Source organism: Lonchura striata, chromosome 24 (assembly GCF_046129695.1).
Source record: "Lonchura striata isolate bLonStr1 chromosome 24, bLonStr1.mat, whole genome shotgun sequence".
In the NCBI taxonomy this organism is placed as follows: Eukaryota; Metazoa; Chordata; class Aves; order Passeriformes; family Estrildidae; genus Lonchura; species Lonchura striata.
Window position 1 is genome coordinate 3,134,923 of NC_134626.1, and position 24,099 is coordinate 3,159,021.

General features: G+C 47.5%; 1 protein-coding gene and 1 long non-coding RNA gene across 2 annotated transcripts in view; one reads left to right on the forward strand and one right to left on the reverse strand.

Annotated features, from left to right (window-relative positions):
• The window catches only part of PANK4 (pantothenate kinase 4 (inactive)), an 18,208-nt gene extending 5,189 nt beyond the window's left edge, over positions 1-13,019 (reverse strand). The window contains exons 1-12 of the mRNA XM_021529876.2: positions 12,902-13,019; positions 10,310-10,392; positions 9,663-9,871; positions 8,093-8,276; positions 7,484-7,576; positions 6,203-6,356; positions 5,336-5,517; positions 3,871-3,952; positions 2,660-2,760; positions 1,856-2,011; positions 923-1,035; positions 320-407 (exon numbers count right to left, since the gene is read on the reverse strand). Of these exons, the coding sequence (XP_021385551.1) occupies positions 320-407; positions 923-1,035; positions 1,856-2,011; positions 2,660-2,760; positions 3,871-3,952; positions 5,336-5,517; positions 6,203-6,356; positions 7,484-7,576; positions 8,093-8,276; positions 9,663-9,871; positions 10,310-10,392; positions 12,902-13,019 (1,563 nt within the window). The remainder of the gene's footprint in view (positions 1-319; positions 408-922; positions 1,036-1,855; positions 2,012-2,659; positions 2,761-3,870; positions 3,953-5,335; positions 5,518-6,202; positions 6,357-7,483; positions 7,577-8,092; positions 8,277-9,662; positions 9,872-10,309; positions 10,393-12,901) is intronic.
• Positions 12,959-14,492, forward strand: LOC110470335 (uncharacterized). The gene is made up of 2 exons (XR_002465392.3): positions 12,959-13,070; positions 14,211-14,492. It is a non-coding gene; the product is annotated as an uncharacterized LOC110470335 (long non-coding RNA).
• Positions 14,493-24,099: the final 9,607 nt, after the last annotated feature.

Consider the following 24,099-nt stretch of genomic DNA (forward strand, 5'->3'; position numbering starts at 1 on the left):
AGCAGCCTCAGAGGAGTGAATTAGAGCAGTGCCACTGGTGACAGTGTCTGGTGACAGCCACCACACACAGCTCAGGAGCAGGGCTGGCACCCAGATGGCTTCTCAGGGCTGTCAGGCAACTGAAGCTGGGATATTTTTGGTTACCATTACCCTCACCAGGAGCCTGCTCAGGGGAAGGGCTTTCTGTCCTATTCCCCAGTGCTGTTTCTCCTTCCCCAGCTGCTCACAGCCAGTGCAGGAACTGGTTCCTGATCTCTCCCCTCTGAGCCATCCATCACTTGAACAGTTTCAGAGGACTGGAAAAGTGTCTTGAACTCACCTTGGAATAGGGATCTGGAAAACTGAACTCGTTCAAGCAGTGTTCTCTTGTGTCCAAGAGACTTCTGACTGTTAAGGTACCATATGCACTTTAAAAAGGGAGAAGGGGGAAAAAACAAATCCATTACTTCAAAAAGAAAAAAGTTAGTTTTCCCTCTTGTTTCCTCTGTAAGTCACAGCCCCTCACATGAGCACTGAAGCTGAAAGTCACAGGTGCTAGACCCTGGCTCTAAATAAGATTACTGAACTACAGTAAGAATCTACAATTAAGATTATTGTAGATTCAATAATCTTAAATCTACAATAAGATTATTTAAATACAGGGAGGAAGAATGTCCAGAATTAACTTGCTGCTATTTTTAATAACCACGTACAGATTTTTAATAACCAATTTTCTGCCAAGATAGAATTTCTCTGCTCAACTCCAAGACATGAAACCCAAAATCTCTGTGCAGAGGATCTGATGTTTGGCACAGAAACTTGCCTGAGTCTTCAGCCTACTTGGCTTTGTTTGCTCTGCTTCACAACCTGGTTAGCTTTTGGTGGGCTTTCACTGCTCAACAGAAGCAGCAAGTGATGCAGAAGAGAAAATAAAACCACTTACAAGGGCTGCTGCCTGAGTGTCTGGAGCTTATTCCAGTATTTCTGCCGGAATTTCTCAGCTCTCTCCTGTGCATCCACAGAGTCTGGCTGGCTGGCTGCAGCTCGCTTTGCCACCTGGCAGAGAAAAGAGGCAACACTGCACTTACCAAATGAACTCTTCCTCCTAGTAACTGATGTCAAGTTCAGTCTGAGCAATAACCCCTCCATCTGCCTCCCTGTTCCGTGCCTGCAGCCTGGCTGCTCCCTCCCACACAGCACCTCCCAGCCTCCCTTCATTCCAAACACTAAACAACAATTTTAATGTCTCTTTTCATCCCAGGAGACTTAAAATTTGTTTTCCAGACTGTACTGTCAGAAATTAAGCACAAGTTCTAACTACTTAGAGGTGAGGAAAAAAAATAACACTGCATCCACTAAAGGAGAAACAGGCAGAAATTTAATGGTGCAGGTCGACCCCTTGTGTTCTCTTTTTGTTTACTCCAGTGAACTGCCTGAATCAGCTTCAGTGCAGATAAAAATAATTTGTGTCTGGTCCAGTTGTGCTCTTCCTATGGAAAAGTGTCTGTGAGGCAGCAGGACTGCTCCCAGAGGAGGAACAACCCAAGGATCTCTGGCCTTTGGTTGTGTAACTGTCCTGCTTGCAGCTCTGTACAGAGAGGTCCAAGTGGCATTAAAGAGAGAAAATGCTTTGAAAACACCTTTCAGGAGCTAAAAAAAAATTTAAAAAAAGCACCATAAAAGAACATTTCTGCCTTTGAAGGGACCAAGCCCTCCTTAAGAGACTGGGACAATGTCAGGTTACAGGGAAAGAGGGGCTGCACTTCCAGAGGGGTGACACAGCAGGAGTATTTTACAGGACAAACATGCTGCTGCACAGAAGATTTGTTTCCTAAGTACCTGTGTCACTCAGACAAAATTGTTCTGTGACACTTACCCCATCCAGTGCCTCCTCAAAGCAGGTGAGCCAGTATTTTCTGGCCATGGCATCATCTGTGAGGTCAACAGTGTCTGGGATATAGGTGGAGGGGTCTTTCAGCAGTGGCAGGTTAACAAGTGGTCTTTCCAATCTGTCCATTTCCAGCATGTCAAACTAGGGGAGAAAGGAAAGAGATGGATTAGAACTCACTCAGAAATTAATTCACCATGAATTAAATTAGCACAAGTGCTGCAGAAGTCCAGCCACTGCTAAGACTGACGGATTTGCAATTATAGGTCATCATGAATAATCCAGTCCCCTCTGTGGATTATTTTATCCATGCCCACCCTATAGACAGAAATTTCCAGTGTGAAAATAATCCACTGTGGAATCAGAACTGTTGTACTGTCAGTGACTTTAAGAGATGACTGGGCTTGTGCTCTTCTGTCCAATCTTGTACTTTTCTTCTCATAGGAAGCAAATAAACACTGCTTCAAGATGGTTGAACATGAAATTCCAAATTCTAAGATATTTCAGCTGCAGCAAAAACCAGCTGCTCCAGAGAAAGGGTGAGAGACAAACATTCCCCCCACTCTGGTGAAGGAGAGCAAGACAAAGTAGCGGCCAGTCTGTTTTATGAAACATTCCATCCAACAGCACACAGGACACGAGAAGACAACACCACACCAGACACCAGACTGGTCACTTCTCTGGGAAGCAGGAGCCTCAGAGGCAAGAAGCCACCAGCTGGAGAACAATCACCTCTGTCCAGGTCACCACTGCTAAGAGAACACACACAGGTCTAGGAAAGACAGCACATACTGTACCACTCCGTGTCCTCTGCATGGGGTAAACATCAGGGGATGTGCTCATAAGCCCAGAACTCCCAGCATAATTCTCTCCCCAGCTGTACTGGTTTGGATCTAGAAAAGAGAAAGACACAGACACACATAATCTGAAAATAAAACTGAGAATACTCCTGTGAGTGAGTCTAGAGCCAGCATCCCTCTGAGCAGCTGCTGCACTACACAAGCCAGCTCCCCTTGTCTTAAAAAGCAGATTTTTTCCTTCTAACACCCAAAAGAGATATTACAACCATTCCATGAATTACCTGTTCCAAAGAGCTTCAACCTGAGTGAGACAAGAGAAAATTTAAGTTCTAAAATCATTATTTTTAATCCCATTTCCTTGTCATTAATCAGCATGCCTCCAAAGCACTATCATTGAACATTTCTTATTTCTAACTCTAGATCCATTATTAACAAAATAACATTACGGAACTCTCAAAGCACAATGTAAGCTTCAGAGAAACACTAAAATTATTTCTAGATTTACTTTATTTGAGAGAAGTTTAATGAGCTCAGATGTACAGTACATGCTGCAGAAGCAATATCTTTAATTCCTCAGTAGCTGGTTCCTTGCCCATCTCTAACAAATGGGCAGGAAAATAATTCCACACCCATTTTTTGGAGGTAAACTTGATACTTACTGAGCTAAGTACCATTAGCAGCCTGTGGTTGTGCCACTGTAACCAATGTACTGCCTGGCTTGCCAGTACACCAACAGGGGAAAAAGAAAACTAAACAGGCAGAATTCCACCAAAGCACCCTGGATCCAAGGGATCTGGACAGAAGGGTCTCCTCTGTGAGGCTTTTCACTCTCAAACAAACAGTTTGGAGATGCTGGTCTTCCTCAGCACATTAAAGGAATTCAGAAGTGGCCTCTTAAAGAGGGGGATGTCCTCCAAACCCACATTTGTCCAGCTGGATTTAGAGCTGTGACTGTTCTTTGTAGAAGTGCAGAGAAGAGAAGAGGCCAGTCCTGCTGCCTTCTCAAAGGTGAGCAGCAAATCCAGTGAAAAATTAAGATGTCCCTGCCAGAATGTATAAAACCAAAGCCCAGCATCTGTGTTTATTAGTGCCAAATGGATTGATTTAGGCAACAGCTTACATGCAGCCTCTTAAGAGAAACTTGGACAGTACACTGACATTTCAGAACACAGCATATACAGAACAGAGCAGTGCTGTACTTACTGTCTTGTTCAGCTCCTTTTAAAAATGCCCCAATGGCTCCCAGGTAGCCTTCATGTCTCAGGAACAATGCCTGAACCTCTCCCTGCCACAATATGAAACATTGCAATTGGATGGTCCCTGAGGGCTAACAGGCACTTCTTTGTCACTAGTTTCACACTTTAATTTAATAGAAACAACTAGAAGATGGCAATAGTCATTTGTGCTACATTCTCACACATTCAGCAACTTTAATGGTGCTTCTGGAACAGCTCAGGCAGGAACTGTTCACACACATCATTCCCCAGTTATCACACAGCTGGAAAACACCCATGCACCAGTGGTGTGTGCTCTATGGCCTTGCCTGGAAAACACCACTGCATCATTCCATGAATATTCAACTCCTCTTGCTTCAACAGGCTGGAAATGCAAGGTGGTGTGATTGCCAAGGTGGGTGTGTGCCACTGCAGCCAACGCCTTTGGGACACTGCTCATTGTCTTTATTTTATTGCACTGCTCTTCAACTCCACACAGACACTGGGCATTACCCACAGGCAAGCATTCCCCCATCCAAAGAATTCAATTATTAATGCAAAATACAGGAATGCAGGGGGGGAGAGCCCTCCATCCTCACAGCAGGGCCCCTCAGCTTTCCCAGGCTGGATGAGACATGGCCTTTTCCAAGGAATTCAGCAGTAACTGTGGGAGCTACAGGGAAACAGCAGCTCCAGCTCACAGGGAAATTTGGATTTGAATCCCTGGCAAAGTGTCTCTTACAACAACCTAAAGCTGCAGTTTTGCAATAGCTTTCTTGGAACTGAGCAAGTTTTACAGAAAGGGACAACAATGGTGAAATAAAGAGGGGGAAAAGCAGCACACAGGAGTCTCTTACATGAAGTACTTATATGAGAAAAAAAAAATGGTGTAACCTATTCTATAAAATTCCCAAAGTGCAGGACTAATCCACCTGTAACAACCATTAACAAGCTTGTGGATTGGACCTTTTTTCCTACTCAAAAATCTTCAGCATTTTCCACAGCTTCAAAACCTGCGAAGAACTTCAGCTTGGTTGATTTGAGGTTTGATTTTCTCTTTAGTAACAAAACCCCACTGATGCCAACTGTCTCAGCAGAACAACCCCACAGTGCATGGCCTGGGGGTGGAAAGATGCAAATCAGCAAGAGGAATTGAATAATGATGGTGACTATCTAAGAGCACAGTGGAAACTCATTACTTGGAGCTACAAGACAGACTGTCAATCAAAAAATAATAATAAAAAGAGAGAGAGGGAGGTAGGGAGAGAGAAAAAAAGGCCAGACACAACTCCCAGACATTTCACATTGATTTCACCCCTCCCACAACACATCCCTGCCTTACCTACCTAAGGAGCAGCATTCTAAGCTTACTTCATGTACAAATTAATTTATTAACAGCCTAGAAAAATACCTAAAATGTGACTTTGCTGCAGGGAACCCTGTGTTTTCCTTACCTTGGAGAAGAAGTTGATGCTGTAGGTGATTGTGCGCATGGTGACGGGGTGGCCCCGGATAAAAAAACCCCCAAAATAGATTTTATTCAGGTTGTGCAGTTTGGCATAGAGGCAGGCCAGCTGGCCAATGTCATTGCTGATCATGTGGAGCAAACTTTTGGCCATATCTTCTTTGGAAAACTCTGGAAGGTAAGGAAGAGTAAAGCAAATTACACACAAACTGAGGAAGCTCCAGTGGGACTGTGCTTTTCTAACTGAGCCTGCAGTTGGGGAAAGAAAAATCCAGGGCTGGAGCAGTTTTCCTTATGAGTGGAGAAGAAAAGTGTTACGCCTAGAAAAGCCTCACATATATAATGTACTTCTAACAAGGAGGAGTGTGATTTGCTTAAAGATATCAGGGGAAAAAAAAACACTAAGCCTATGTGAAACTTTTCTTGAAAAAACATTTCCTGGATGGCAGGAACCATTTCTTCTCTCTAGGAACCACAGGTGAGGGTTCTTCCATCCCTCTAGGCCTGACATGCTCTGCAAGTATTTCATTAAGATACTGCAAACAAACTGCAAGTTGTAGTAAATCACTGCCAAAGGGCCTTTCTGGAGCCCAGAAAGCCACATCCATTTCCCACAGGAATGAATTAACCCCAGGCTAACCAGATAGCTACTTTTAAATTTTCCCTCGGCTTAGGCATTTTAAATGTCTGCTGACAAAGCAGTACTGCATAATATTTTAAATCAATATTATGCAAGCAAAACACAAGATCGTGAAAGAAGCTGCTGATTATTTTCAGCTCTACTTGTTACATCAGTATAAAGTTGATCCCCAAGAGCCAGAGGAGATGTTTGGGTAGATCTTTTTTATCCCAGTACCTTTGTCTGCTGTGGTGGACTTGCCAAAGCTGCTGGCAATGAGATTCCCACTGAGCCCCAGGGTCTGGTAGGCACCTCCATACACGTCCTTCACCAGCATGTCCACGTTGGTGTGCTGGCCCTTTGAGGCCAGCTGCAGCAATTCATCAAATTTCTGATGGTGAGAAGCACAGTTACTACAGCTGACCTGAGTCAGAGGTCTGCAGCATCTTTACTGACCAAAACCAGTCTCAGAATTAACCCTGCCAGCCAAAGACAGGCGATTTCTAATTACAAGGATTCATCCATAGTGATCAAACAGACAGATCTTCAGTGCAATTCCTTTAAAGATGAACACGACAATCAACCTCTTTCTTATCTGCAGATATTTTATTGAATTTCCCCTGAAAACCAGGGTGGGTTAGCACATCTAAAACAGTCAGAGGCCTCATGGCATCCCTTATCTTGGAAGTCAAAAGCACAGGAACTAAGAGCAAACAGAATTTTGTCTTCCTGGAGCACAATAAAAGAGAAGTGTGAGAAAAAAGTCTCAGTGTGCCTTTACTGTCCCTGAAATTAAACTTGCAGGTGAGCTCCATTATTCCAAAAATTAATTTATAACCCTGTTATCTTGAATTTCTTCTACAAAACCAAGAGAGAATTAGGAGCGGGCACTGTCATGTTCTAAGATTTCTTCTTTAGGAGCATCAAACAAAAAGCACAGCCCAGGCTGTGCCCCCCCTTGGACATTTTCTTATCTGGTGCATATGTAACTCTAGCTTTTCCTACACTGCTGACACTGAGGACACGTGGCTCTTTGGGAAGCCCAGCATGATGTCAGAGCAGGACTAAGTCAGGCCTTGTTCATCAGCCCAGGATTTAAACTCATGTTGGCAACCAAGGAACCAACCATGAGGCAAAATTTCTCCTCTCAGCTCCAGATTTGGCAGCAATTCTGTGCTCCCTGCTTTCTTCTGCAGACAGTATTGCAGGAACTGGGCTGGCATTTTAAATTGAAAAGAGAATTAAAAGTTACCAGGCCACTTTGAGGAGGCTCTTGTCCATCATTTCTCTTTGAGCCCCAAGCAGGACTGCTTTTGGTCACAATAAGCATCTTCTAATTCTTCTCCCTATATTCCACCAGTATCTTTTTCCACGTAAAACTTCCTTTTATGCATCAGAAGTGTCAAAAATACAAACATAAGTCCAGGACTCAGCCTTCTTACCTAACATTCCAACATTTCAGGCTTCCTCCCAGCATTTAATTTAATCCCATCCCCCTTAAAAGAGACACTTGGGTACCTTTGTTTTGGTGAGCAGAGCTCCAAGACCCCAGAAAGTTCCACCTCCAATTGAGCTGCCCCCAATCCATTCAAATTTGTCTTCTGTTTCTACCTGTGAATCAAACAAGGCAGATTTATTTAAAAAGTCCTTTTGTAATGTTGAACACAAATTTAAATGTCAGAGCCTGCAGGGTCTTGGAAGAGTGGAATTGGTGGAGATGGAATCCTTTCACTGTGGAAGTGGCAGCTGAGAAGGGCACGTTGCACATCCACCACAAGCAGCTTTGGAAATCTTTGTATTTAATTCTTGGCAAATAATGCTAAATGTAGACATTAAACTTTGTCTCTTCAACAGTGTGACAAAACAAACAAAAATCACTTTGATCTGATAGCCTTTGTCCTCATCAGGTAATCATTTCTCTAAACATCAAACTAAATGTAATTTAAAAAAAAACAGTGAATAGGAAAGCATTCATAACTCTGCAATTAATATAAATAAAACTTAAAAAAGGGCACAATTTTCTTTTTAAACCTTGCACTACCAGAGAACAAGTACAAATCTGAACCAGTGAGAGGTTTCAGATCACCTTTATCTAATCTCCAACAAAGCATTTTGGCCAGCACTCACCTTCACTATGGAGACCCCTGAGCCAATGTTCACCAGCAAATAAGGGAAAATGTTGGGGTGGTTTGTCTGGAACCGGAATTCTGTGTCTGAATCCTTCTGGTAAGCAAACACCTCGTGGGGGATGTTCCTCAGCACAAAGTTGCACCCCTTAATTAAGCAGGTCATTACATCTTCCTTATCAACTCTGAGAGGGAGGAAAAAAACCTAAAATAAATGTTCCAGCCCTCCTGATAAGGCAGTTTGCTTTTGGAGCAGGAGTTTGCACCACTTTGCAGAATTTTCATACCCTGTGGCACAAGCCCAGCTCCCTGGAAACGTGATCCTCCCTCTGCACATGGTCTGGTGCTCCCCTCCCATGCCAGAACTCCAGGCTGGAGTTCTGTTACACAGTAACTTTAATCATGTTGTCATTAAAAATAATCCTGTTTGCTTGTTTACACTGCTCTTTTCCTGCCCTGCTCCTTTCATGGTCTGTGTACCCCTGCAATAAGTAGGTCAGGAAGCTTAGCTGGAAATTTACCTCAGAAAACAATTTCCCAACATGGAATAATTGTCTATTGCTCTTCCCCTGCCTCCTAATAAAGCACAAAAGGCCCCCTCGACATTTCAGCACTTGTTCATGACAGATTCAAGGGGCTGGGAGGAGCCTACAGCTGGGATTAGCAAACAGAAACAGACTTCCCACAAGAGTAGCAGGATTCTCAACAGGATATCCCCAGTGTGGAGTCTGGGGATAAGTCAGCTAACACACACTGACTTCTGTGAACTTCTGTGTCTCTGCATTGTTACTGATTTATAGAAATTCTAACAGGAAATATCCTGAGGCTCTTTGGAAACACATAAACAAGGCACAAACTCATCTCAAATACTCTAAAGTTATTTGTGTGCTCCACCGTGGAGAAGCTGCTCTGGTTTGGAGCTGGGGAAAAGCTGAGTATGTCAGAACCAAATAAAAACCAAAACGAGGTGCACCACATGAGATAAGAGGGGAAAGTGCCTCCTTATCTTGATCAATTGATCATTAGTAACAGCCGATAAGGTACTAAATGGGGCTGGTGTGAAATAAAGAGATAACAGAGCCCAGCTTATCACAGGAGAAATAAGCAATTTGCAAGGACAATGTAAAAGATTAGTACAGGCCCTCAGGGCTTGAGGAATCTACTACACAGATCACAGCACAAGAGGTGCCTTGAAGCTCTCCCCAGTGATGTTTAATATTGGGGCAAATTAATGTTTTTCTACACTTACAGCATAGAAAGTGTGAATTTATAGGCACCACCATCTGTGGCTTTGATGGCTTTGTCTCTGTATTGATGAGATGGCCTTTGATGACATCTAGGCAGCTTTCAGTGTAAGTTTTTAGTATTTGGGGTTTGATAATGGTGCTTGAAACAGTAAATTTTTGGGGCTGCCTTCTGTTCTCCTGCAAGCCTTTGCATGAAGTTTAGGTAGGAGCTGTACAATAAATGACTGTCACATGAATTACCTCTGAGCATGCCCAAGAAAATACAAAAGCTTTTGGAGTAGGTGGAAGTTAATTCTTTACAGAAGAAAAAGCAGTTCCACTTACTTCAACCCCAGTTTCTTCTCAATAAGGTCTTTGAATTTATAGGCACCACCACCTGTGGCTTTGATGACTTTTGTCTCTGTATTGACAAGATGGTCTTTGATGAAATCTAGGCAGGTTTCAATGTAAGTGTTTTCAAATTTAATGAAGTGAAGTCGAGCTGTAATCTCCTCCTGAACAGATATTTCATACAAAGGTTCATTGTCTATGTCCTTTAAAAGAGAAAAGGATTTCTTAGAAAACATTCTTGTACTGAGCATCAACATTTGTGCTTTTCTTGCCCTTGAAACTGTGTTAATGTCATTAAACATAACTCCTCAAGCTATGTCAAAGAAGAATAGAATTTCACAGGTCTTAATTCTCCTTAAGCTGAGATAATCAATTCTCCCATGCAGCTGACTGTGCAGGAAATCCCTCTGCATGAGGAAACTTATGTCTGCACGGGAGCAGGCTTTTTTCACAAAAGTATCACACTTACTGTCTGGAAAAATAAATATTTCAAACAGTACCTGGTGATACAAACACTTCCCAAAAAGTTTTATGTAGAACAAGTTATTAGATGGGTTTGAATACCATTTCTGCTCTACCCAGTCTAGAGCTTCACTCCTGTGAGTCAATCACAGGCAGCTGATCCCTGGTGGAATTCTCACCTTTCCAGAATGATCAAAGGATCTCACTCTTGCCACTTTGTGCTGTACAGTTGAGTAATAAGCCAACTTGGTTAATGAACCACCTGTTCATAAAGAGATGACAAGTTATGATTAATGCCTCACCTTGGAGCAAATAGAACTTATGTTTATGTCAGCTCTTGGTTCTCCAGGTTTCCTCAGTTAAAGCCAGAGAAAAGTAATGGAAATGCTGAAAGAACCTTTGCTGAGGAACTGCTTGGCCTGGTTAACCCCCAGAGCATCACAGGAGGGAAAACTCCATAAATTCAGTTTGTGCCTGACCGATGTGGGATGAGGATGAGCAGTGGAAATTCTCAATCAGCCAGGCCAGTACATGTACTGCTGTTATTCACCTTGTTTGCAAACTTTATGAAACCCCCCAAATCTGTACAAGGATTTTCCCAGCTGGCTTGCCACCACTGAGCAATGCCCCCCATGTGCACAGAGTATTTCAGCAGCAACACCTAAATAATATTCTCACCCTGCTTTCAGGGACAAGTCTGCAAACTCATGGCTGGTTAGAAAATGACCCTCTGAAGTGAGTAATTACTTTGCAAGACTGGTCTTGGCTTTGGGGTAGAGAATGCTCAGAGTGATGTTTCTCAAGCACACAGCAGTTGGAGATGTTAGCAATGTGCAAGTCTGAGCAGAGCAGCCTCATCACCCCCTTCAGGCCTCCAGTCTGCTCATGGCAATAAAACTTTCAACTCTCCCCTTGAAACAGAATTCAACTCCTTGCCCTGTCTTTGCATCTGACCTGCAAAAGTCAGGATTTCTGGGGTTACACTGAATAACTTCAATGTTTTCCACCACAGTGCTCCAGGTCTGAGGGTAACTGTGATCCACTATTGGGTTAACATTAAAGTCCTGAAAGACCTGGCAATGTCAGATCCTAAAGAATGGCTAATTTAAGTGCCACTGCACTCTGCTGCCTAATAAAAAGCACGAGATGAAGCAGCAGAGGTGAAAGATACGGTCAGCTCATCCACAGAGCTCAAATATTTTTGTTAGGAAAATATTTGCAATGTGTAGGAAAAAAACAGGCAGTTTACTCCAGGAAAACTTAAGTGAGGTCAACGTAGAGTGACCACAGACAGACACAGGAACAAAAGCAATAAAGCTTCCCTAACCTTGGATCTGATTTCAGTGTCCCAGTCAGTGCTTTGAAGTTTCTGGTAAACAGAACCCAGTTCTGCTAAAAGGTGAGGGCTTGCACAGCTTTTTATGGGAAAAATTCCCTCCACACCTCCAAACTGAATGTCAAGTTCTTTACACCGACAATGGCACAGGTGCTGCAGGAATTCACCACCAGCCCCATGGGATGCAGAGCCACGCTTGTGCATTATCCCCTTCCTCTCCCAGTTTTTAAAGACTTAAATCCATTCAGAACAGCAGCTGAGACATGTAACTGGGTTTTATAACTAATCCCACGACTCTAATTCCGAGCTGACCCGCACAAAGGGCCAGTTCCAGCTGTTATTTTCACAGGCGTGCAACCAGCAGCTCCTGAGGGGCTGAAGGGACACAACATTTTCCATTATGGTGCAGATTTTCTTCCCACTGTCCAGCACACACAGCAGCGTTCTCCTCAGCAGTAATAGCTTGCTTTTCTTTTCTTTTCCCTGGCTTTCCTCCTAAGAAGTTCTGATGATCTCGAGGCCGCGAAAGGGAAGGAAAATGCGTGAAATGGCACCTGTGGCTTGGTGGGTGTCCACAGGATCCCTGCACGGGAGGAACTGGGAACAGGCTCAGCCTGTCCCTGCACAGTTCCCGGCTGTGGCGGGCAGGTGTCACCCTGAACGCGTGTCACCCTGCCGGGTGTCACCCTGAACGCGTGTGTCACCCTGGACAGGGGCTGGGAAAGCGGCGATGTCGGCTGCTGGGGCGTGCGCACAGGGCAGCGGGTGTTTTTGGGGGGACTGAGGCAGCAGTGACAGACCCCGACACACGGCAAGCCCCGCAGCCGCCCTGCCCTGCCCGAGCAGAGCCACAGCCGCCGTGCCCGGCGCTTTTTGCTTCTTCCAGGCCGGTTCGGGAGCCGGAGGAGCGCCCGCAGCATCCCGCGGGCCGCGGCCTGGGCGGGGGGCGGCCGAGGGGCTCCGCACTCGGGGCTGGCGCACCGGGGCAGGGCCCGGCGCGCTCTGAGGGGTGCAGCCGACACCCCCCAGCACCGCCGCCCCCGGCCGGTCTGGCCGAGCCCCCCGGGCTCTCCTCCGTCCCCCCTTGGCCGCCAAGGGCAGCCCCGGCTGGGCCGCCCCGCCCGGCTCCCCGCGGCCCGTTACCCGCGCCCGGCCCGCCGGGACATGTAGTGCCTCTCCTCGCCCGCGCCGCGCCGGCACCCGGCGGCGGGACTACAACTCCCGTCGTGCCCCGCGCCGGCCCCCGTACCGCGCAACGCGCTGGGAGCTGTAGTGAGCCCGCGCCCACCCGCGCTGGCCCGCGCTTCGCGGGGGACTACACTTCCCAGCGTGCCCCGCGCGCGCCCGGCCCCCGGCGGGCCCCCTCAGCGGGGCCGGAGCCGCCGCCCGTTCCCCACCGCCGCCCCCTCCCCGCAGGCTGCCCCCGCCCGGTTACCGATGTCTATGGCGAAGCGCTTGGCGTTCTCCAGGTTTCGGAAGATCTCGTCGGGCGGGAGGGTGATGCTCTTGTCCAGGCTGCCGTGACCGCTGCCGCGCCCGCCCCGCTCCGCCATTTTGAACACGACCCGCTCCCTCCCTCACCCCGGCCTCATCGGCATGCAAATGTATGCGCATAAATCTGCATGCGAACGAGCGGAGGCGCGGGGAATCGGGCGGCGAGAGCGCGCTGGCCCCGCCCACCGGCGGGGGCGGGGCCTGAGGGAGTCCGCGGCTGGGGGGGGCGGAGAGACCCGGGGAGAACGGGGGAGAACGGGAGAGGAACGGGGAGGAACGGGGGAGGAACGGGGGAGGAACGGGGGGACATCCCGGGGAGGGGTCGGCGAGACCCCGGAGAGAACGGGGGGACATCCCGGGGAGGGGTCGGTGAGACCCCGGAGAGAACGGGGGGACATCCCGGGGAGGGGTCGGTGAGACCCCAGAGAAGAGGATCGCAGAGAAACCCCCGGGGAGGGCAGAGAGATCCCCGGGGAAAACTGAGGGGGAACGGGCAGAGAGACCCTCGGGAGCAGCGTGGGGGGACAGGGAGAGACCCCCGGGGCAGAAACCTCGGGAGGAGCGAGGGAGGGGACAAGGACAGACCCCTGGTGGGGTCGATGAGACCCTGGGAGAGGAACTTCGGGGGGATGGAGAGAGAGACCCCCGGGGAGGGCAGAAAACCCCCGGTGAAACATGGAGGGGAATGGGCAGAGACCTCCGGGGGGAATTGGGGAGGGGGGGAAGAGAAACCCCCGGGGAGAGCAGAGAGACCCCCGGGAAGAATTGGGGAGAACGGGCAGAATGACCCCCGGAAAGGGCAGAGACCCTCGGGAAGAATTGGAGAGAACGGGAAGAGAGACCCTCGGGAAGAATTGGGGAGAACGGGAAGAGAGACCCCCGGGAAGAATTGGGGAGAACGGGCAAAAAGACCCCCGGGGAGGGCAGAGAGACCCCCGGGGGGAGCGGGGGGGATCCCCGGTAGCTCACGGGTGTCCTGGACCCTGATACACTCACACAGCCACGGAGGAGCCCCACGTGTGTCCCCTGTAGCCAAACCCCTGAATTTAAACCCCCCCGCGTGTTTCCAAGTGTTTTGTGACCCGGACACATCGCTAGGAATGTGAATTGTGCCGTGAGGTGACTTGGAAAACTTTATCTCTTAATCAAAAGTACTTTCTGTGTTTGGTGTCCCTGCCTGTCACAAGGGGCTGGAATTAGGTGATATTCAAGGTTCCTCCCAACCAAACCATTCCATGATTTTTTTTCAGCCTTGCAGTGACCTTCCTTGGCTCTGAATTCCCAGAGAATTGGCGGCTCGGGCGTGCTGTTATTTCTGCCTCACATTGAGAGAGCTGGAGTTTGATATTCCTGAGCTATGGAAAACAGCATTGCAGAGGTCCCGATGGACACAGAACTGGGGGAATTTGGTGTCAAATCTGAATAGCTCTGCTTTCACTGGAATCTGTCTCGTGTCAGTTGACCACAAGGAAACCAGCTGTAAAAACTACTTAAGAAAAGAATCAATTTGGATTGATTAAACAGATTTTTATTTATTTTTGACCTTTAGAAGTTTCTGCATCTTCTGATATTCAAGATAACTGTCATACATTGGTGCAGCTTGCACAGAACACATCATAACATCCTCCAAGGACAGTAACAAATTCCCATTTTCCCCTGGCAAAAGGGTACCAAAAAGAAATATAATCTATACATCTGCCTTTCATGAAAGACTTTGCTAAACATCTCTTTTATAATGGACAGCACAGCTGTAACTTTCAGTCCTATAAGGACACAAAAACGAGCTCCTGCCTTTACAAAAGGCACACACGCATCCTGAACCTCACAAACAGCCCTGGCTCGTGAGCAAGACATCCCGAGGAATTTCCTCTACATTGTTTGGGATAGGGTTTAACCATTCTCAGAGCGTGCTCAGCACAGACTAGAAATATTATAGAACCCCTCGTGGCAACCGTGGGAAGGCCGGATTCCCAAATGTGTCCAGGGAGACACATTCCAGGTGCGGATGCGCTGGGACCCCGAGGAGCCCCAGAGGACAAGGTTTTTGGGAATTCTGAGCGTCCCAGGGGTTACAGCTTTCCCTGCAGAGCTACAGGGACAACCTCGCAGAGGTTGAGAACAGTCCTGCGAGAAGGGGAGCTCCCATCCAGCAGAGCAGTGACCTGCAAAGGGGAAACATTCTTCCCTACTCATGAGAGGAGCGGAGGCGACTTGTACAGCAAGTCATGGTCTCCTCTGGAATACGGGAAACGCCCAGAAATCACGGGATCGTCGAGTGCCGGTGCCTGCCGAGGCTTTGGCGTCGCTGCTGCTTTGCAGGGAGGCTGAGGCTGAAGGAGCCGAGTCCCCGGGTGCCGCCCGTGACCGCCGGGAGCGGCAGCTCAGCTCCCCGCGGAACGGAGGGACGGGAATTGCGGAGCCGCTGCGGGGCACTGCCAGTGCCAGCCGGGATCATCCTGCCAGGGGCTGCGAGGGCTGAAAGGGCAGCACAGGAGAGAAGTGTTACACGGGGAAGCGCCGGCTGGAGTTTCCTTTTCCCAAAGGAAAAGGCAGGGAGAGGGACGGGGGATGTGATGGGCAGCGCTCACCTCGCCCGTACCCCGGGTCGCTCACAGCCATCCCCCCAGGATTTCGCCTTTCGCCAGCTCGGAGTTGGGCTGGTGCCTCTGAAATCCCTTCTGCAGACAGTTCCAGCTGCTGTAAATCCCATCCGAGCTGGAACACAGAAGGGGAGGTGAGGAAAGGCGAGCAGCGAGGCTTCCCCTCCTCCCCAGCTCCCACCGCGCCGGGGGCGCAGCCCTTCCCGGCTCTCGGGTACTCACCCTGCGCTCCCTCCGGGCCGTGCCTGTCCCGGGAGCGAGCAGCGTTATCCCAGGGGCTGCTCAGCTCCGAGTGGGCAAGGCAGCCGGGATCTGCCCTATTTATACACAGCGGCCGCATTACAAAAGTCTGGGTCCGGAGCGACTCGGAGTTTCCCACAGTCGCCAGCCAATCCATGCGTGCCCGGGACAATGGGAAAGCATCCATTACAGCATGGCAAATTGCCTGTGAATTGCCTGGGGATAATACCCCGCTCCCAAAGGAGCAGGTGGGCTGGGGAGCGGGGCACACAATGGGTTTGGCATCGCGGCGCTGGGCAGGGAACGTGGGAAAGCGTTGGCCGGTATTATCATCCAGCTTCTGCCTGATGCTGGGGACGTCAGCATCTCCATGTGCTGCCTTTTCCCAGGCTGGGTTGGAATTAAGCACAGAAGACTGATCCCAGGAAGAGATAATGCCCCAAAGAGAGGTTGAAAAAGGAAAGATGCAGAATTAGAGGGACTAAACCCTTTCATTGACATTAAACCGTGCTTAGATGAATACAGTACCAGATAATTTTCAAGCAACGAGGGACTAAAATCGAGGGAAGAGCCCTTCAAACAGTTAGCTTGAAATATTTTCCTCTGTATTGTTTAAAGTCCCCCTGTAAGTTATACCCAGAGCTCTTCCTTGCTTTTGTTTGGGTAATCTGGGTTTTCCTACAGCAGCTCATGACATGTCATGATTGTGATGTCTTTCCCAAACATGTCCTGTTTAATTTCATGCCACTTTGTAAATGCCTCGCTGATCCTGAGTCTCCACTTAAATATATTTCCTGTTTACAGACAACTGAGAGGGAATGAAAAGTCAATTCTTGACTATTATTTTGCTATATTATCCATTTTCAGGATGTACCATAGGTGTGAGGCCCTCCTGTGACTCTGCTCAGTCTTGGGATTTCTCACCTCTGTAATGAAGGAGAAAGGACCAGGCAGGATCCTGGATTTGAACTGCCTTGTAGCAATTTTTTTTTTTTTTTCCCCCAGGCTGTTTTAAGCTGCCAGCTCAGGTCTGCTGCCCCCTTCCAGCACAACCCAGTACAAACCCAGTCCTGTTCAGGATCTGTCAGTCAGGCATGGGAGGCCTCATGCACTTTTTGAACACCTGTTCCTTGCAACTACAACACCGATGAAAATCCTGCTTATTTCTTGTGTCTGCTTTTCAAAATCAGACAGGAAACCTCTGATTTCCCTGGCTGTGGAAACCCAGGGCACCAGGAATATTTCTCTGCTCTGGGGTGCCCTGACCCCCAGGAGAGCACTGATTTTGACCCTCATTCATGGAGAAAACTTCCAAAGCCTCAAGGTAAACCAGAAACCACAAAAGTGTGAAATAGATTGGAGAGATTGTAGAGAGTAGTGGAGTATGTCACATGGGTGAGAAATTTAGCTTTTAGGATTTTTAGGGTGTTATAGATGGATACAAGATGGAGGATACAGGGTGTTGTCTTGAGTTCCTTTCTTCTTTCTTTTTCTTCCTCTTTCTTCTTGGGTTTGGGTGGTATCTTGTAATTGGGCAGAAAAATCCGCATTGTGGGTCTTCAGGGGTCAGTTATTGGGTTAGAAAGGGAAATAATTTAGATGTCATTTCTTAATTGGGTAGCTTAGTTTTGATTAGGCTTAAAAGGCCTTGTAACATGAGGTTGTTGCCATTTTTGTGCTGTTTTTCCTGCACACAGAGTCTGGTGCAGACAGAGTGCTGAAGTTTTGATAAATTAACAATAAACAGAAGTTGAAGACCCAAAAGGTCCAATTTGTGTCTGCTTGTCCTGGCACAGAACTGCCCCAGGAGGGTCTCTGGTTCCAGACACAGAACTGCCCCAGGAGGGTCTCTGGTTCTGACACAGAACTGCCCCAGGAGGGTCTCTGGTTCATTGACACAGAACTGCCCCAGGAGGGTCTCTGGTTCTGACACAGAACTGCCCCAGGAGGGTCTCTGGTTCTGGCACAGAACTGCCCCAGGAGGGTCTCTGGTTCTGACACAGAGCTGCCCCAGGAGGGTCTCTGGTTCTGGCACAGAACTGCCCCAGGAGGGTCTCTGGTTCATTGACACAGAACTGCCCCAGGAGGGTCTCTGGTTCTGACACAGAACTGCCCCAGGAGGGTCTCTGGTTCATTGACACAGAACTGTCCCAGGAGGGTCTCTGGTTCTGGCACAGAGCTGCCCCAGGAGGGTCTCTGGTTCTGGCACAGAACTGCCCCAGGAGGGTCTCTGGTTCTGCCCCAGGAGGGTCTCTGGTTCTGCCACAGGAGGGTCTCCCCTGCCAGGGCAGCCCCCAGGGAGGTGCCCACCTTGGGGCTCACAAACTCACACCTGGCAGTCAGCCCGTTCCACCTGCCCTCAGCATCCCTCCCCTGGCCAAACCTTGTCCGTGGATACAAAAAGTGTCCTGTCACACAGGGGGCTGGTGAATAAAAGGATGTCATTCTGCAGAAGATGATCCTGTTATTAACCTGAAGATTTTAAAGCCTTTTTCACTGCCTGGATCCTCGTGGATTTCCATAAGCCAGGTGTATTCCCTTCCCATCCCAAAGACACTTTATGTTTAGGTGGATTACTTAGGGTACAATAATTTTAGGTCTTGATGGTTGCCAAAAACTGTAACTGAACACCATTCAAAATCAGGTCACTGAATTATTTTGTCAGCTTGTAATCTGCAGTATTCCTTGGAGCTGGGGCTATCCCTGGCTGCATGTGTGGAAAATGGATTTGTAGAAAATTCTTAAAATTTGGTAGAAGGTTTATATAGTGTGTATTTGTATGTGAATTTTGAGATAGGAAATATTGACTTAGAAATATTATAGAATAGGATAGACATTGTTGAGAGAGAAATTGAATTATAAATAAGTTTTAAAGGATGGTTTTGTAAATAAGATTAGATATTTTAGAGAAATAGAATTATGAATGATGCATTGTAGTAGGACTTAGGAGGGGTAATTTTAGATTATTAGTTTTAAGGTATTTATAGTATGGTGTGGTTAACACTGATAGGCTAAGAAATGCTTATAGTGTATTGTAATTAAAAATAAAAAATAGTTAACTTCTAATTAGAACTAATAAAAAATAATTAACTTCTAATTAGAACTACATAAATTATTATTATTATTTTATAAATTATATTATAATAACATAAATTACAACATCTGTAGTATCTCACCCTTCTCACAAGACTAAAAATAGAATAAAAAATTTTTCAAACACCTCTCAGTTACCCCACCTCTAAGTAAAAAAAAAAAAAAAAAAAAAAAAGATAAATCCATCATGCGTGTGCTTGTGCTGTCACTGCAGAGGGAAGCGAAGCACGGGATTTTGTGCATCCCTCCCGGGATGGCGTGGGAGGAAGGGACAGCAGGTCCTGCCGCGCACCGCGGGGGAAGGAAGGAGGATGCTGGCGGCGGGGAGAGCGGAGGGAAGCTCTGACCCAATTTTCAGCCCTGGAAATATGAAATGAGCGGTGTGAAATAATGCCACGCCGTCCGCAGCACAAAGGCCCGGCCTCCGAGGGGCCAAAGCAGCTCGCAAGCGATTAAAGGCTGATCCCTTCCCTGAAGGATGTGCAGATGGCGTGGGCTCTCCCCGGGAGCCTCCCGGGCACGCTTCGTGTCTGCGGCAATGGGAAATCCCGGGAGCTGCGGGCTCGCTGCATCCCATGGGAATGGTGAACCAGGCACCCAGCCCAGCGCACGCCACCGCGCTCTGCTCCCAGACTGCTGGAACTCAAAATGTCCCTCAGACATTTTTGGAGGTTCCAGGCCTTGGTCAGGAGCATTTTAGACCCCGGCAGGCAGCTGCAAACAGCTGTGATTTTGAGTTTGAGCCATGGAATGAGTTACCAACTTTGGAGGTGGAACAAGCAGTTGCAAAGGGTTAGATAGGATAGCAAAAGTAGTTACAAAACAGAGGGGAAATTTTTTTAGTGTTGTACAGGGGGGTTTTAGCACCTGTACAGGGGGGCTTTTATTTTGTACGTGGGGGTCAGAAGTTCTAAGATGGAGGAAAGTGGGCTGATCCTGTTCTTCCTCCTTCTTCTTCCTTGCCTCCATGTTCTTGGTGATGTTGGCACTCACAGATTGGTTTAGAGTAGAAAAGCACTTTGTAATACAGGTAGTAGGTATTGGGGGAAAACTGTAAACATGTAATATGTAATGTACCATCATTTAATATAGGTAATAGGCATTGGGGAAAAACTGTAACCATGTAACACGTAATGTACCATATAAAAGATAGAAAAACACCATTTAATATAGGTAATAGGTATTGAGGAAAAACTGTAAACATGTAACATGTAATGTACCATATAAAAGACAGCAGCAGCCCTGGGAGGGGGGAGAGAAGAAGAAGACACAGTCAGAGAGGATGTCAGGATGTGTGTGTGCCTCTGCCTGAGCTGCTGAGCAATCCACAGCAGCCCGAGAAGAAAATCTTTTAGATAACTCACAATAAACTGCCTTGAGACTGAACAACAGAGACTGCTGAGCCTTTCTTTGGAAGGAGGGTTGGAGGAGAGACTTTTCCACCACACGAGACCCCAGACCAAGCCCGGGGTTCTCACACCAAACCTCCCCATCCCCTCGCACAGCGATCACAAATCTTCCACTCCCCCTGCCTCTGTGTGCTGCTGCGGGGTGAGAGAAACAAATATTCCCCCTGGTTGGTTTGGTTATTAAGACCTGAAAACTTAATGGCAACAGCATTTCCCAAGTGGTGGTTGTGAATAATAAATTGTCTAGACTTGGGCTGTCCCTACAGTGTATTGCTTATGGAGTGCAGAGTGCACTTCCTGCAAGGATTTCAGTACAGAAAAATCATCCTCTGCTGTAAGAAGTCCATTTAGTCTTTGCTAAAAGTCTGTAATTATTTTGCTCACTTTGGTATTTTTTAAAAATCCCACTGTTGGTGCAGCAGTCTGTGCCCCTGACATGTGTTTGTGATCCAAATCCTCATCCCTGTGCTCCATGTCCTTGGGAGGAGTTTGTGCCTTGGACTGTTGCTGCAGAGCCGGAAAGTTGGGCTGTCTGAGGCTCAGAGACATGATTTCCCCTGGTTTGGGAATGAAGGATTAAAAGAGACAAATCCCCAAAACTGCCAAACATGGAGTTGACTGAACACCAGGACACAATAATTCCCTTTTTCGGAGTGGGGTGTGAGATCTGGAGATGCTGTGGACAGAGGCTGCTCCTCTGTAAATCCCACCAAACCCTGAGTTGCATCATGAAGATGCTGTTTCCAAAATCACAACCTGCCAGGGGCTGTCCCAGCCCAGCAATGCCAGGCAGGAGGCCTGGCTTTTCCCATGTTCTTCATCTCCAACTGGAGCTGCTCCCCTCTGACCCTGAGCTGTGCTGGGAACCCGTGGGATTGCTGTGAGCTGAGGAACACCCCCAGGGGATCCAGGAAAGGATCCAGCCACCCCAAGATTGTCATTCTAGGTTGGCATCCATGACAATCCATAAATCAGAGCAGCTGGAGCACCTCCACCCTGGGGAATTGCTGCTGGGCCTTTCTGCTCCTGGTTTACGGGTGATGGTTTCAGCCCACGTGTAATTTACTCCACACACAGTTTGCACAGAAGCTGCTACTGCTTGTGATACCAATAGTCAGCCTCCTAAGCCACCTGATCCATGATTTTCCACGGAGGAAAACCCAGTGTGCTGCAACGGAGCAACAGGTCTTCAGGAGGGTGGACTACCAGCAAAGAGTGTGGAAACACAGAATTTCTGTGTCATGCAGATTTAAAAAGCAGCGCCCTGTACCTCTGTGGCTGTGCTTCCAGCACACATCTCCATGGCTCGCACCAATTTTAGAGCATTTTTATTTTAGGCCATTTCCTACGTTCATGCCAGCCTGTCTCCCAGATGCCATTGACGGCGTTTTTAAAGAAATAATTACGATTTTTAATGTTTTTTTTTCTTCTTCCCTGTGCCTTCCTGAAATGGTTTAAAATCTTTCTGACAAGCCCTCTTGAGACACCTATTTAGTGTCAAAGAGCATAACGTTCCCAAGTTTTAAAAGGGTCTTCGCATAATACTGATCGATCAATGCGCTCCTTGGGAAAATAGCTCTCCAGATGGTCCATCGGGACAGGAATTGCTGGTCCTCACAATGCGGAGCCAAAAAGCGTCACTAATGTGGGCTGTTGTGAGGCACGCTTCCTTTGTGGGCCTCTGAATGCCCTAAATAGGGAAGAAAGTGTGGGAAACTCCGAGAAACTCAGGCCCACACTCTGAGGTTAATAGGGGCTTTGTCAGCAGAGTATTCCTGAGCTGTGGGATCAGCATAATAAACAACATCTTCCCTAAGGGTGGGAATGTGTTGGGAGCAGGGGAGAGTCACCCCAGGGGCCGGAGGAGCCCTAAGAAGCTTTGTGTTCAATTATGAGAAGTGATAATAATTAATAAATTGTAAACATAACCTTTGCTGCGCGGGGGCCGGGCAGGCCGGAGGTCTGGCTTTTAGCTCTGGGGTAATTGGTAAATTAAAGCCCAGAGGGGCAAGTCGGAGCTTGATGGAAAGCAGAAGGGGAGCACTTGCACCATGGTGGGTCTGACTCCTTGGAGCACAAAAAGCAGCTTTTCCCGTGGGGTTTGGTGCCTTCCCACTGCCCAGGGAGGAGGCATTCACTGTTTCTCTCCCTTACACTCTTTTTTTGACACAACCTGCAGAGGTGCTGCCAGCTGTGAACCTCAAACGTGCTTTCCTTGGGTGGAATCCCACCCCCAGAAGAGCAGCAGCCTGTTGGTGCCACGTGTGGCCGTGTTCCCAGCAGTGCACATCAGGCTGGGCTGGGCTTTGGGGCACATGGCACTCCAGCTGAGCCTCAGCTCCCCCAAACTGCCCTAATTAGGCTTGATTTAAAATCCCCCAGGCATGGACAACAGCTGGAGTTGTGCTGGGATTCAGAAGCCTGTGCTAATTGGCAAGGACAAGTTGAGCACAGCGAGGTTGAAGTGACTTCTTCAAGCTCACTAAGCAACCATAAAACCCAAAAATATCTCTTGTGAATTATTTAGTAGTTCATTAGGAAGAATAAATCTAGAGCCCTGGTAGACACCTGTACCAAACCCCTCTTTGCACTGCACTGGCAGAGAGGAGCACTCAACCAGCCTGTGCACAAATAAAACAAAAATGATCCACAGCCCAAAATAAGGCAGAGCAGCACATCCCTGTTTGGCTTTTGGGGCTTTCTGTGTGGTTAATAGAGGATTTCACCACAAACCCAGCGAGGTCTGGGCAGGTTCAGTGTTGGGAGCAGTTTGATCTGTCAGCTGAGCAGATCTCAGGTTGCTCCGTGCTTTTGACAAGATCAGGTATTCAGTGTTTTCTTTTGTTTGGGAGCAAACCCTGTGTGCTTGAAATGCAGATTTTCAAGGGCACCTCTCCCAGGGAGTCTGAGGAAAGTTGGATTGTTGAAGAAAAAAGTTTCATGCTCCTCCTGTATCTCTGGAAGAAGGAGAGTGTCCCCTGTCATAAGCCCAAACCAAAGTTAATTACTGTGGTTAGAGAATAGTTTTGGGAAATAATTATTTGTGCAGATTTATTTTGAAGAGAAGGTGAAATAAAAGGAAATTATTTAGGAGAGGAAATGCTTTCTCAGTCTCTCCTAGCTATACTTTTAGCTAAATGTGGGCTAATTTCACTTCAGTAAAGGGAGCCTAACAGAATTTGTATCATAAAATTAAGACACCAAATATTAATTTGCCCCACTGCAGATAGCTTCAAAGATCCCCAAGCTGAGGCAGGTGCCAAAGTCTTTGGAAGTTATTGGGAAATTTGCACTATACTCTCTTCCAAACAGGCAGGAAGCACAAGGCTGATCTCAGCTTGGTGGAAAAATTAGTGGGGGAAATGAAGTGGCTGTGGAATGAGTGATTTGTTGGAGGCTGAACAGGTCACTGTTAAATCTGAAAGGTTGACACTTCTCAGCACCTCACTTCAATTTGCACTTCCATTTTGATTGTTGATAATTTTTCCAGAGGTTGCTTCCTTACGGGGTCTGAAATCCAGCTCTGCCAAAGGGATTTGACAGATATAATTCATGTGTTGGAGTGAAGGGCTCAGAACTGACACCTCCTGATGGCTTCCCCACCACAGGAGAGTCTGCAGGCACCCAGTCCAGCAGTGCCAGCTCTTTTAATCATTCCAAAGCAAAGCATTAATGACTAAAACCATTTTTATTGTACTGTACAGTGAAGACATGCAAGTTGAACATCACACAGGATGAATACATCACAACTTTATAAAAGCTTTTTAAGCTCCTTAGCATGCTCAGTGGATGATTAT